The sequence below is a fragment of the Trachurus trachurus genome (assembly GCF_905171665.1).
Source record: "Trachurus trachurus genome assembly, chromosome: 9".
NCBI classification, from domain to species: Eukaryota; Metazoa; Chordata; class Actinopteri; order Carangiformes; family Carangidae; genus Trachurus; species Trachurus trachurus.
In genome coordinates, this window is record NC_139895.1 from 22254766 (window position 1) to 22268040 (window position 13275).

Below are 13275 nucleotides of genomic sequence, written 5' to 3' on the forward strand. Positions count from 1 at the left end.
CATAATGCACAAAGCTATGGCTGGAGTCCACTTTAGTGTTTATCATTAGGTAAACATGGAGTTCTCCACTCCTTCCATATCATCTTAAACAATGTCACAGACCAGAATGAGGACAGGTTGTGTTGGAGGTCTATTGACTCATCTCAACCGGAGGTGCGAATCCTGGGTCGAAAGTTGGAGGCAGAGACCTGCTTTTCAGGTTTAGGTGGTGGAACAGAATTTTGAAAACATCAGGGAAACCTGCTCAGGGCTTTAAAGACACCATCCGTCTCGAAACAACCCAAATCTGCAGCACATGATTAGAAACCGCTAGAAATCCAAACAGATCTTTTAATCCAAACTCAACAAGTCCAAGTTTTTCATGTTTGACAGTCTTTGTGTAATGTCTTGGTGGTTTCTGCTTCTTAAAAATCTTTAGGAAACAGAAACTATAATTTTGTTCACCAACTCCTAAATCGTTCAAAGAACATCTGACTGTGCCTTTAAAAATCTTTTCCACCATCTCATTTCCCCTTTAAACAAACTCTTTAAAATGTGGGCTCTCCTCTATTGGAGCAGTTCGTGTGCTCTCCCGAAGTGTGATTGTTTGAATTAAAGTGAAGCCCACGGCCAAGAGGGAGGGCTTGTTTTCATTTAAAAAAACAGGCATGTGTCTGTTTAAGAAAGAGAGAGTGAGAGAGAAAGAAAGAAAGGAAGGGAGGGGACGGAAGAGAGAGAGAGAGAGAGAAAGAGGGGGAGAGGGAGAGAGGGAGGGAAGAAGGTGGGGGTTAGTGAGATCATTTTCTGGGCCGGGATGAATCAGCTTTTCTGTCAGTAAAGAGAGAGGGAGAGAGAGAATTCAGCACTCTATTAATCCACACGAACAACTGGCCACAGCAAATGAGAAGCACTTCAAGATGTCAGCTGTGACTGTGGGATAACATGGAGGGTCTTAGGTTAAAACTAATTTAACCACATACACACAAACCATGATCATTTTATCTTATCAAATGATTTTGTGATCTGAAGATCAGCTTTTTACAGTCAAGGAAAGACCTTTCTTCCTTGGATTTAAATCCACCCTTTGACAAGAGGGTCAAAGTACAGTGATCTTGGAGTTAGACAAGATGTTTGCCTCTTGATTTAAAGCCTTTCAGGGAACTCAAACTTGGGAGTGTTTTTAGAGAAAGCCAAGATGCTGAATTCACAGCGTTTTCCAGAAACACACAGGCCTGCTCACTGTCTGCATCGTGGAGGTGCAGTGGAAAACACAGTAGATGAATGAATAGAAAACATCAAAGTGCTATGGGACGGTCTCAACAGCCACATGTTCGACAGATGTTGAAAATAAAATATGCCACTGAGTAACAGCTGTAATTAATAACGGCACCTAAATTTCCTTATAGGGCAATTAATGGTTAAATGAACAGTGATGAGAACCAAGCCTGCACGCAGTTAGTGGAGAAAAGTAAGTCATTGGAGTTACAAGTGGTTACTGCAGGTTTGTTCAGACTGTTACTTCAATCTCTAGGGTAAAATTAGATTTAATAATTCATTTTAAAAGAATAACACGTCAACAAGGACACAGTGTCGCTGACGCATAACTCCAGACAAACCAGTGTCCTCTGGTTCAGATGCAGAACCTCATGTTTCAGATCAACCTGCACCACCTATTGGTAGGAAAATTCAGAGCAGCAGCTGTTCAGACCTGCAGATGTGCTCCATACAGACTTTTTTTTTTTTTCAAAGGAGGTTAAATCGAAAGCAGTTGCTTTCGATTTAACCTCCTTTGAAATACTATGACCTGGACAAATGAGAATATGCACCGGCTCCATACAGACTAAAACTGCTAAGAAAATTAAACCTGATAGTTATCTAAAATGTACGGAAGCCGAGAACGGCCAGGTCCGTATAAAAAAAATTTATTACCGTTTTCTCGTGATAACGACTTATTATTTCGTTATCTCGAGATAACAAAGTCCGTTTTCTCGTGATAACGAATTAATTTATTTCGTTATCTCGAGATAACAAAGACCGTTTTCTCGTGATAACGAAATAATCATAGAATGTGGTAGAATCATAGAATGGTTGCCTAGCAACATGAGGCTACTGTTCAGCTCGAGCATGGGGCAGTTAACTTTAGTCTACTCTAGCCTACTCACTGGTGTGATTATTGTCCACACCAGCTGTCAACAATAACTTACCGGTAAGTTACACTTAACGTTAGTTTGTATAACGTCACTGTGCTGGGTTTATTTAAGGGGCTACCGGCCGGTGGTCCCATCTATCCTGTTTCAGCTAAGCTAACGTTAACTTAGCTACTGGCTGCTGCTGTCAGACATCACAACCTTATCTCCAACCATCAGACACCTGTTGCCTGCGACCACCGACATGTAGGCTAATGTTAATTTGGCAAGACAGTAGTGTTCATGAGCTTTATCTGAGCAGCAACGAGCTAACATTACCTTAGCTGAAGCTGCCATAACGTAGTCAACCTCTCATGTGTTTATGCTAAGTTAACCTGTAGCTCCTTAAATAAACCCAGCTCAGTAAACAAACTAATGTTAAGTGTAACTTACCGGTAAGTTACTTCATTGTTGACAGCTCCTCAGAGCAGACTAACGTTAGTGGCAGCTCTTGAAGGCTGAAGTCAGGATGATGTGATCACATTAATCAGCTCACTGATTTGAGTTCTACACATGGTTCTGGGCAATATCCCACCAAAACATCTCTTCTGTTACGTTAGATCTGTAGATGTGTAGTGTTTCCAACAGACTCGCTTTAGTAGCCTCCTGCTACGAACATACAGCGGCTAACCAGCTGCTACCATGGATGTATTATTAACCCCGTAAGCAGAAGCGATTGCACCGGGGAAACATGTTGCTAGGCAACCATGTCAACGACACATTCTATGATTATTTCGTTATCACGAGAAAACGGTCTTTGTTATCTCGAGATAACGAAATAAATTAATTCGTTATCACGAGAAAACGGACTTTGTTATCTCGAGATAACGAAATAAGTCGTTATCACGAGAAAACGATAATAAAAAAAATATTATGGACGTGGCCGTTCTCGGCTTCCGTAAAAATGCGAGTAGGAAACATAAATATTTTTTCAGGTTACCAAACAAAACCAAGTCTTCAATCTTGTGCATGACTATAAAGGGTGATGTAGCACAAGTTTGATCTTATTTATGCACACTGAGAAACAAGGTCGTTTAGGCAAGTGAACACTGATCAGCGTTTATCTAAACAATTATCTGTTGCGGAAAAATCATCCAACTGGCCAAATCATGTGATCCAACATCATCTCACCAGATATGACAACGGCGACACTCATCTTTGCCAAACACTGAATCCTTCAGATACAAGCAGATGAACAATCATTAATCACTACACACACACACTAAACCTGTCAAGTCACCTTATCATTTTGACCTTGACTTGTGCTATCTGAAGATGAGTTTGCCTCCACTTGGGTAAAATTAGCTGGTGTTATAGCCATAAGTCCTTGACTGAGCAGTGACATTATCCCACATGCTGAAACGAGACAACTGTAATTCACTTACTCTCATAGAAAACACAAAGTCTAAGAAAGTCTACTGGTTTATTTGTTGTGGATTTTCTGAATTCATGCTGTTAAAATGAACCGACATCTTGAATACATCAAATCGGTAAAATTTTATTTCCCAAAATTGTCATCATACAATTGTCAGTTATGGGAAAAGGTGAGGAGGCAATTGTGTTAATGAATGAAAAAATATTGCATTTTACAATACATCAAAACCTAAAAAAAGCAACAACAAAAAAAACAAAAAAAAACATGCACAATACAAGATGCATAAACATGGTAAACTAAGATAAAAAGAAAAAGAACAAATGGAAACAGGAGTAGAATTGAACTGCACAAGATGTTTGACAGCAGTTTCTATAACCATGAAAATACGGAATCATAAATTAAAAATTTTCATCTTAAAACTCAAATCCCACAAGAGGAACAGTCATGAAGTTCTCCTTCAGTATGGTCGCTCTCTGCGCTCCTGGCGATGGTCCCTTTAAAAGAAACAAAAAACACAAAAACCATTTAATGATAGAGTTTTTTCATGGCACAAAAAATTAAGATTCTGTGAGAAGTAAGAATATGTTGAATTACTTGTGTGGTTAAACGGAGGTAAATCCTACCTCATATCCATCTTGCCCCCTGGTGGGCCCATTCCTCTTCCACCTCTGCCACCCATGCGATCCATGGGCGGTCCTCCACGTCCGGCCCCACGGAAACCTCCCCTATCCATTCCACCGCGGCCTCTGAATCCCCCACGGTCGCCTCCCCAGCCTCCTCGGAAACCTCCGGGCCCACCCGGGCCCCCGGCTCCTGCCGGCCCACCGCGGTCCATACCTCGGCCTCCACGCATTCCCATTCCACCTCTGCCTCTGTCACCTCCGGGGGGAAATGGAGGGCCGCCGCCCAACCCCTCTGGTTTGGGAGCTTTGCACTGGTTGCACTCCATTCTCCAGGCAAAGTTCTGGTTGCCGCAACCCCTAGTGACACAGATCATTAAATTACAAATGCATCTTTATTTTAAAAGAAAAAAAAGAACAGAAATGCATCCTAGAAAACTCAACACTTCATAAGTGATACGTACGGGTTGGGACACTCCCAGTCGCCAGCTCTCTGCTGCATGTTGCCGCCTGTGGGTCCTCCTCTGCCCATACCACGTGGACCACCTCGTGGGCCGAACCCACCACGGTCGCCTCCACGGCCCATCATACCTGATGAGAGGAAATGATTTAATTATTAGCAGTTTCATTGCAACTCCGAGTTTCTCCTGAAGCCAAACTTTACAACAACTTAGGGCTTAGTGCTTTGCAGAGTAGTGAATAGTGTTAACCACTCCCATTACTAATCTGCACTGACAAATACAACACATATTTACCTCCACGACCCATCATGCCATCTCGCATGGGCATGCCACCTCTCATTCCACCCATCATGGGCTTCCGACGTGCCATGGACACCTTCAGCCTTCGGCCCTGGAACTCCTTCCCTGCAATACACAAAATATACAGATAAATATAAACAAAGAAAATGCTTTTAGATTCAGGCACTTCTGCATGCGATTTGTTTCAGGCCAATAAAAACATACCATCAAAGTGCTCCACAGCTGCTTTGGCACAGATCGGCTCCTCATAGGACAGAGTGGCATCTCCCTTGGGCTTTCCCGAGTCCTTGTCTGTGTAGATGTTAATAGCTGGCTGGCCAAGTCTGCGGTTGATCTGAGAATACATTTTTTTTTTTTTTAGGTAAACGTTACTTTTTCCTGCACCAGGGTTCAGAGTGAATAACTAATCTTACCCTAATTGGGCCAACGTGCTTGAAGAATTCAGCCATTTCCTCCAGGACAGCCTTCTCAGTCAACCCTGTGATGTAGATTGTGCTGTTCTCCGAATCGTCCTGCTCCTCAGGGCGTCCTACACAATACATAAAGCACTTAATATGCGGCAAAAACATATTTTCCCCAGCATCACTTACAAGAAAAGAATTCACGACAGTATTGAGGAGTTAAGGGGTTGGCTACTCACCCATTTCGCGGTCTTCATTGCTCATAGGTCCTGCAGTCCACCAGTCGAGAGGGAGAGAGACAGATTGAGAAAAGTCAGTGTGTGCAACTGAAGTCGATTGTACTACACCTGAGGAGTACTACAACAGATAATCCAGACACTCCCTTATAGACGCAGTCAGACATATTGGGAAGTTGAAAATGGCACCTTATGGTACACCACAATTCCCGCGAGTGATATTGAATTGAAAAAAATAGAACACCTCAGACCCTTTGGCAAATAATTGTGTGTCATTTGAAAAGCCTCTAAGACCAGTTTGAAATCCTCAAAAAACAAAAACCCCAGCGATTCAGCTCATGAGATTTGTTAAAACAGTAACATACATGTTTGAGTGAAAATTTGTCATTAACCTGTCAAAAGTCATCGTCAAACCATAAGCAGTGACTGAATTATACCAAGTACCCCAGGGAAAATGGTCTCAGGCATTGAAAAAAAAATCCCCAATATTTTCAGATAACTTCATGTAAATAAATTTTGAAATACCACATTGTAAAAGACACATCAATACTCGAAGCATATTTGCTCAAAAAGTTTAAGGCTTTTAAAGGACTAACCAGTGTAATACTCGTTAACTTACCACCAGGCTTACTGAAGCCACCTCTCTCTCCAGCGCCGCTATGGGGGAATAAATGGAGATATGAAGGCGTTTTCCCTTTTACAGCCACTTCCATGGCTCGAGCAAAGTGGCTTGATTGAGGGAGTAATCAAAACATTCTAACTAGTCGAACAGCAACTAAAAGCTCCCCAAAATGATTATACACAATCTAATCGAGGGGACAAGTGTATTATCTATGTGCCATACCTTAGCTGAGTACAATCTCAGTGACAGTTTCAGTAGTTGATACATTTGTGCAAATATATTATTAACTAACATTTTCACTGCCTTTGGAAAAGTGACAAAACCCAAACAATTGTACACAGGTATATAGAAAGATTTCAGATGCATTGACGGCAAACAGTTACCCAGCTAACACCTTATTAACATTATTTACAGCTGAATCAGATATGGACAAGTGTAAAAACACAATGCATCTGAAATTTCACAAGCTGATCAGGTGACCACATTCACCTGATGTTAAAAATAAATAAAAACATACAATTGTCATTTTTTCCAAGACAAAAAATAAAATAAAAAATAATTTAAAAAATCACACCAAAAGATTTTTTTTTTTTTTTTTTTTTTTTTTTACAGTGTTTACCACGGTTATGTTAAATTAAAAACAAATACTTGGTCAATCAAATACCCATCATGCTTATTAAAAAAAAAACACCATCCTCAGTTCTTGAAAAAAGGCAGACCCCGAATCTTTGTTTAAGCTCCCTCCTGCTGCTTAAGCTGGCGGATCTGTACTGTGAACAGATACTTTTTAGAGAATAGATGCTTTTAAATGGCTCTCACTGTTACCTGTACGGTATAAATGTGACAAAGCATGTTAAAAAGTGCTCAAAAGAATGTGATCAAACATTTGTATTCCAAACCACAAAAACAATTTAAACATTTCAAAATGACAGAATATGCCCCCCCGACCACCTCCCCCCATACAACACAAAGATACCTGTGCAAAGCTAAAATTAGGCTAAAATAAAAAATAAGTACAAGTATAAAAAAATCTATCCTGCAGTTTAATTTGTAAATATATTTTGGGTTGTACTCCTATTTAAGTAGTTTGTTTTTAAGCCTTCTTTGCAGCTACTTTGGTAGGATTGAAGAGCTTTTCTGTTAAGTCTTGTATCAAAAAATTCATTGCAATGTCTTCAAAAAGCATTTGTGTGTGTTCCTTGCTCCAATAACCAAGTTATGAATAATTTGTTATTTTCAAAAAAGGATGATGCTGTTGAAAAACCAAAAATGAAAAAAAAAAAAGAAGGTAAAAAAGAGTTCTTAAAATAAGAAGTGATGACTCGCATGCTCTTTCTGATCTCATCAAAGACTTAAAAGATCTCCCAATACCAAATCCTTGAAATGAGAACGTGCATCCTGAATATTTATACCGACATCTGCCTCTGTAGTGGTTGAGAAATCAAATTCAAGTAGATTTTTTCAATTTTGAGTTTTAGAGCAGTGATAACAAACCTAAACCAAAACAAATGCACAGTACAACCTCTGACAACTTAAACACCCCTGGCCTTTTTGGTAACCATCACCGTTTGTTCGTTTCAGTTTTCAGTTGATCTGAGTTTGGGCCAAACCATTTCCAGCTGCACAGAACCACAGAAAATGTGGACATACTGTTCAAATACCCAATCTGCATCAAGAGCAACTGTGATTGGCATCTCAGTCAGAGTACTTAAGTAAATATGACAAAAACCAGCTCAATTGAGTTCTAATTTCTTCATAAGACATACGATATAAAAAGTTTGATACACCTGAATACCAGTTTGTGTAGTAAGGCTGAGACTAGACCAGATCACACTACACCAAAAATCAATTGACTGAAGGTTTTCACACTAATATGATCCCAAACACTGGCAGTCTTGGTAACTCTTGCATTTTCCTGTCCTTTTAAGATTGCTAAATGTATTTTTGTTTCTTATAATTTCCTTAAAAACTTCCAACACAAAACACTGCCAGTCATGGCTGTCAAAGACAGTGGATTCATTAGAAAAACAGATGTACTTTGTCTAAAATTTGCTTTCAACATGTTTTAACTTTCATGTTAAGTTTACAGTTTCCACTACTGATTTTTTTTTCTCTCTCTCTCTCTCTCTCTCTCATCATGACTGGATACTGAAATGTTGACCATAAAAAACAATTTTTAAGAGATTCAACATATTTTCATACAACAGATGGCATAAAGTGATGACCTCTGATTTCCATGTAGCACCAATGTTGTAGCTACAGAAGGGAGAAAGTAGACTAAAAATATTGAAAACACAGTACATTTACTCATCTCCCTGTATTTGATTAAATGTATTGGAGGTCTTACAGCACCAATAGCATATCTTGCTCCACTGTTTTTAAAGGTGCCATTTTTCCTTTTTAGTTACTTCCTCTTGGGCTGGGTAGATCTCAGGCCAGGCAAATGAGGACAAATACTACCCACAAAGTGCAAACACAGGCAAATGTGTTTAAGTAAATAAAGAAGAGGGGGAAAAAACCTTTAGGAAGAATATATTGACCCAAATATTGCATTCAAGTAATCATAAATATGAATATGAAATGCAACAATACTGCACAAGGCCAGTGTCTACTTATAGGTTCCTTTAAGTATCAATGCTATGATGGTGGGTTTTGCAGGACAAACTAAGGTTAAGGACTCCAGCACCACAGTAATCGAAAAAAAAAGAAAAAAAAAAAATCTGTGGAGGATTTCTGAGACATTGAATTGTATTGTTTTTACACCAACTGAAAGTGTGGGATGATGTACCATGCTGAGATTTGACTGATTTAAAGGGATATCGTTCAGTGTTCGAGCCTTCCTCAAAAGAAACCCATCATAATTTTGGCAATACGATTATATCACACTCCCTCACCAATCGTGAAGTTTGCAACCTCTGTTACCCTAAAATGCTTTGATAATATCTGATATTGAAATTATGTTTTGGATATATGCTGTTCATCCTAAATATTTATGCACAGGTCTCTGATCAAAAACAACTTACTCTAAAAAGGACTTGATTTCTTACCTTTGGCCAAATGAGAGGTAGGGCTGAGATAAACTGGATAACAATAGCCAGATTCCAGTGCATGTTGACATGTACTACATCTTCAAAACATTAATTAAGAAGGCCATGACTTAACAGCAGTGACTGCTGATAAATCACAACCGTACCATTTTTAGAGAAACTTCAGTTGCAAATTGATGCCTAGTTACTTTGAGTTATTCCATTTATTTCTGTTGGGGACTTGTCTCAGCCCTGCCCCAAGTGGCCTCAGCATCTGTAAAGTCAAAATACGTGAGGTTAACTGCTTAAGACAGACACTTACCCCATGCCACGGCCCATGCCGCCACGCCCGCGATGCATCATTCCACCCCGGTCAAAGCCGTCCCTGGCAGGGCCCCTACTCTCCCCTGCCCCGGAGTACCTAGAAGCCTCAGCACCAGAGTAGCCTGAACCTCCACCCTGGCCATCCTGTCTGTAATTATCTAGAAAGAGAGCACAAATACATCAAAACACAGTCTTCAAATGTAATTTTACTGATTGGTGTGACTGAACAGAAAACTGTTCATTAAGGATGAAAAGCAAAGCTTACTGTAATGGTTGGACTGGTTGTAGCTGGGTGGTCCTCCTTGCTGGCCATACTGGCTGGCTGGGGGCTGCCCATAGGAACCGGCAGCTTGGGGGGGGTAAGCTGGAGGAGCCTGTTGCTGCTGCTGGGTTGGTTGTTGGTACCCCTGCTGCTGGCCGTAGCTGGCCTGCTGGGCCTGGTAGCCAGGCTGCTGCTGGCCGTAGCTGGCTGGCTGGGTGTAACTACTCTGGTTGTAACTAGCTGGCTGGCTGTTAGCATTGTAACTGAGAGACAAAGCAAGACAGAGCATATGGTTAAAGATAAATATGTTTTTGTTGGTAACCAACTTGTTACTTGATCCCTATCCGACAAGTACGAACCTCTGTGGTGCGGTTGGAGCGGCCTGCTGACCATAACCAGGGTAAGCAGACTGAGCAGTGTACCCTGGCTGAGAGCCATAAGACTGGGAAGCAGCTGGAGCAGCAGCAGCTGGAGTACTGTCATAACCACTGGCTCCATAACTCTGGGCTGACTGCGAGTAGTTGTGAGTGGTAGACTGGGCAGCCGGGTAGCCAGCTATAGAAAAACACATTGGGAAAAAAAAACAACTCATGTAATTTCTATGGAAGGTGAGGTAGCCGTCACAAATATAATATACCTTAAAAAAAAAAATCAGAGATGCCCCAGTTGATTGGCTATTACTGGTCCATTCTCATTAAAAATGTTGACGAGTAGATTACAATCAATGATTCACCCACGGATTACATTCTATTATATTCCATCAAAACATGTCAGTCATGTGGAAGGTCAGATTGGTGTGTTCAAGGATAAATATTGTATATTTCTCCTTATGTATACAGTTATGTATACAGTTAGCCAATAAGATAGTTTGAAATCCTGGATAGCTACACTGAAAGAGACCTGCATCAGATTTCAAATGGTATGTGAATGAGACTTCAACCAATTTATATCCATGTAGTTTTAAAACTGTTCTGTGTCCTAAATGTTTGAGTATCTTTCCACCCACACCATGTAGATCTAAAGCACAATAACAACAGAGCAAAACGTCTCTCCTTGATAACTGACCTGAGGCTGGTTGACCATATGAGGAGCCATACTGTTGCTGCTGCTGAGGGTAGCCACTGGCAGCAGGTGTTGTCTGGGAATAGCTGCTGTCAGCAGCAGCAGGCTGGGCATATGACCCATAATTCTGCTGTCCATAGCTCTGCTGAAAGTACAGATGATATATTAGCTGCCAGGTAGAATAAACATCGTCTTTACTCAAAAAAGACACTTAATCACGATATAAGAGTTCCTTGTTGGAGCTGTAACCAACTTCCCATTTGTAGGTCCCCTTAAATGTTATGTACTTTTCATTTACATATCCAATCTTAAAATTGTGATACTAATATGAATTTTAAGTATTTCAGTTTTTATTAGCTGCAGTGAAACAATTACATAGCCATGTTAAACCTCACCTGTGCAGACTGTCCATAACTTTGTGAGGGCTGGGCAGCATACGAAGCATACCTGTAAAAACATGCACAAGTTTTAACTTCAGATAATATTCAGAAAAGTCCCCACAGTAAACCCAAGTAGGCCTAAATTACACCCTAGGTGACACTGAGGTTAGACCTATGTCCATCCACCATGGTTGAGGAAGCACTTAAGAGCACTAAAAGCAAAAGCACCATGATTTGAGTGGTTAAACCATGCTTTTTTGAAAACATTGTGCTTTGCCCAGCGTCAAAGATAGTCAGTAGTGAGCAATGAGCAATTTACTGTTTTCCTTCAAATGGAGCTAGTGCAACCATATACGTTGGGAAATGAGAAATGCTGCTCATTTAGGTCAAAGCTTGGGGACCAATCAAGTATTGTACAATTCCTCTCGGAAACTTTGATCTCAATACTTGAAACCATAGGGGAGAAAAATGTAAATATACTCAAGTAGTGCTGTCCACTAACACAGTAACTTACATAAGTGTGGACTGTCCACCATTGCTCAAACGATGCTTACAATAAGAGCCCCTTTAGAGATGTGAAGCTAATATATTCAATAAAGTGAAGTGAGTATTTAGAGTAGTCTTACCCCTGCTGGCCGCTGGTCTGGTTGTAGGAGCTGTAATCTGTTAGAAAACAATAAGATGCGTCGTTACAAAATGACTCCACATTCAGACAAAAGCTTTTTAGCGCGCGAGCCGCACGCTGCTGCTGGGACCGGTTGTTAGGTCGCCATTCAGCGGCAGCACGGAAACGCTCACCGAGCCAGTCAATGAACAACACGGTGAATCAGAGCGGGCTGCAATTCACTGCGTGATGCATTAAAAAAAATTTAAACAAAAGTTTTCAAAAAAGGGTATAATCCGACGTGCTTTCTCGACATTTGTATGCAGAGGCGGTCAAATACCGCAACGACTCCAGCAGATATCAACCGGGGCCTTGTGCCTGGCGCTAGCAACAAAGCCTCGTCAATGTTCAACCGAATATCGACCACAAACACGGATTATGTCGATATAAATGCGTTTTAAAATGAATGCATCCATCATTACATTCGATTAAAAACATACAGTTTCTTTAAATTCGGATAATTTATGATAATCTTTTCACTCACCCTGAGCCGACGCCATTTCAGCGTTCCTGTGTAAGACGACTGGACAGAGCTGGTAGTGGGAGAGAGGCTCTTCTCTACTCGAGGGGCTGCCAAGTATCGCGAGATTTGCGCACTGTGGCTTGAACACATTTGAACAGCGTCAGAGCTGGTCGGAGCTCTGGTCGGAGCGCCCTGAGCGCCTAATCACCTTGTTGCTGAATCAAATAACATAAGGTTCCTATCATAGACTGTAAAAAATAGTACCTATGTGTTTCAGTGTAATAATTTAAATCCACCACTATAGAACAGTATACACTATAGCCACAGTTTCACAATTGTAGCTACATTTTATATTAGCTTAAGGGGGCATGTATTCCCTTATTCTTGTTTTAAATAGAAAACACTGGATTATTCACTTTCAGTTCTCAGTTAAACCCCACAAAGACAGGCCTGAGTCCACCATACCATTTATTTAAGATTTCCACAACACCAATATTTAAAATAGTGAAATGACTGCCCATGAAACAAAATTTGACATCTTGAAATTGACTATTTTATCCGACAAACATCCACGCCATCATATTAAAATTTATAGCCTGTCATTTAAGACAAAAACCTAAAGCCAGTATTTAAGAGGCCGGGACGACACCAGCAGCTTATTCATATATTTTGTGTAGATTGACAAATATAGTCAGTGGAGCATACAGTAATTTTCTGCAGTAATGTGAGTGTGAAAGAGAAAGGTTTAGGGAGGAAATTAGACAAAATGGAGAAGAAGAAATGAAGCTCAGGGTAGGAAACTGCCATCATGGGTTGATCAAAATGATTTAATATGCAGAGAGTGAGTGTTTCAATTACTTATCAGTAATATATATATACTTATTTATATGTAGACCTAGTATATACTGTAGATG

The 13275-nt window shown here is 40.5% G+C and overlaps 1 protein-coding gene across 3 annotated transcripts; it reads right to left on the minus strand.

Annotated features, from left to right (window-relative positions):
• Nucleotides 1-3633: 3633 nt before the first annotated feature.
• Nucleotides 3634-12460, minus strand: ewsr1b (EWS RNA-binding protein 1b). 3 transcript variants are annotated; one of them, XM_083978517.1, is made up of 15 exons: nucleotides 12383-12460; nucleotides 11861-11897; nucleotides 11250-11301; nucleotides 10858-10999; nucleotides 10152-10347; nucleotides 9796-10055; nucleotides 9529-9688; nucleotides 6178-6215; nucleotides 5562-5591; nucleotides 5335-5450; nucleotides 5126-5255; nucleotides 4916-5026; nucleotides 4625-4751; nucleotides 4135-4520; nucleotides 3634-4034 (listed from the first exon to the last, which is right to left on the minus strand). In XM_083978517.1, the coding sequence occupies exons 1-14, from the start codon at nucleotides 12396-12398 to the stop codon at nucleotides 4160-4162; spliced, it is 1776 nt and encodes a 591-aa protein (XP_083834643.1). In that variant the 5' UTR covers nucleotides 12399-12460; the 3' UTR covers nucleotides 3634-4034; nucleotides 4135-4159. The 3 variants fall into 3 exon arrangements, with proteins under 3 accessions (XP_083834643.1, XP_083834642.1, XP_083834641.1); XM_083978516.1 differs by having other exon boundaries at nucleotides 3635-4034; nucleotides 4164-4520; nucleotides 10858-10996; XM_083978515.1 differs by having other exon boundaries at nucleotides 3636-4034; nucleotides 4164-4520.
• Nucleotides 12461-13275: the final 815 nt, after the last annotated feature.

Coding starts and splice junctions, on each gene's coding strand:
- ewsr1b (XM_083978515.1), bottom strand. Junction 9,689..9,795: donor CAACCAGTCCAACCATTACA/GTAAGCTTTGCT, acceptor CTCTCTTTCTAG/ATAATTACAGACAGGATGGC. Junction 5,256..5,334: donor AGCACGTTGGCCCAATTAGG/GTAAGATTAGTT, acceptor ATGTATTCTCAG/ATCAACCGCAGACTTGGCCA.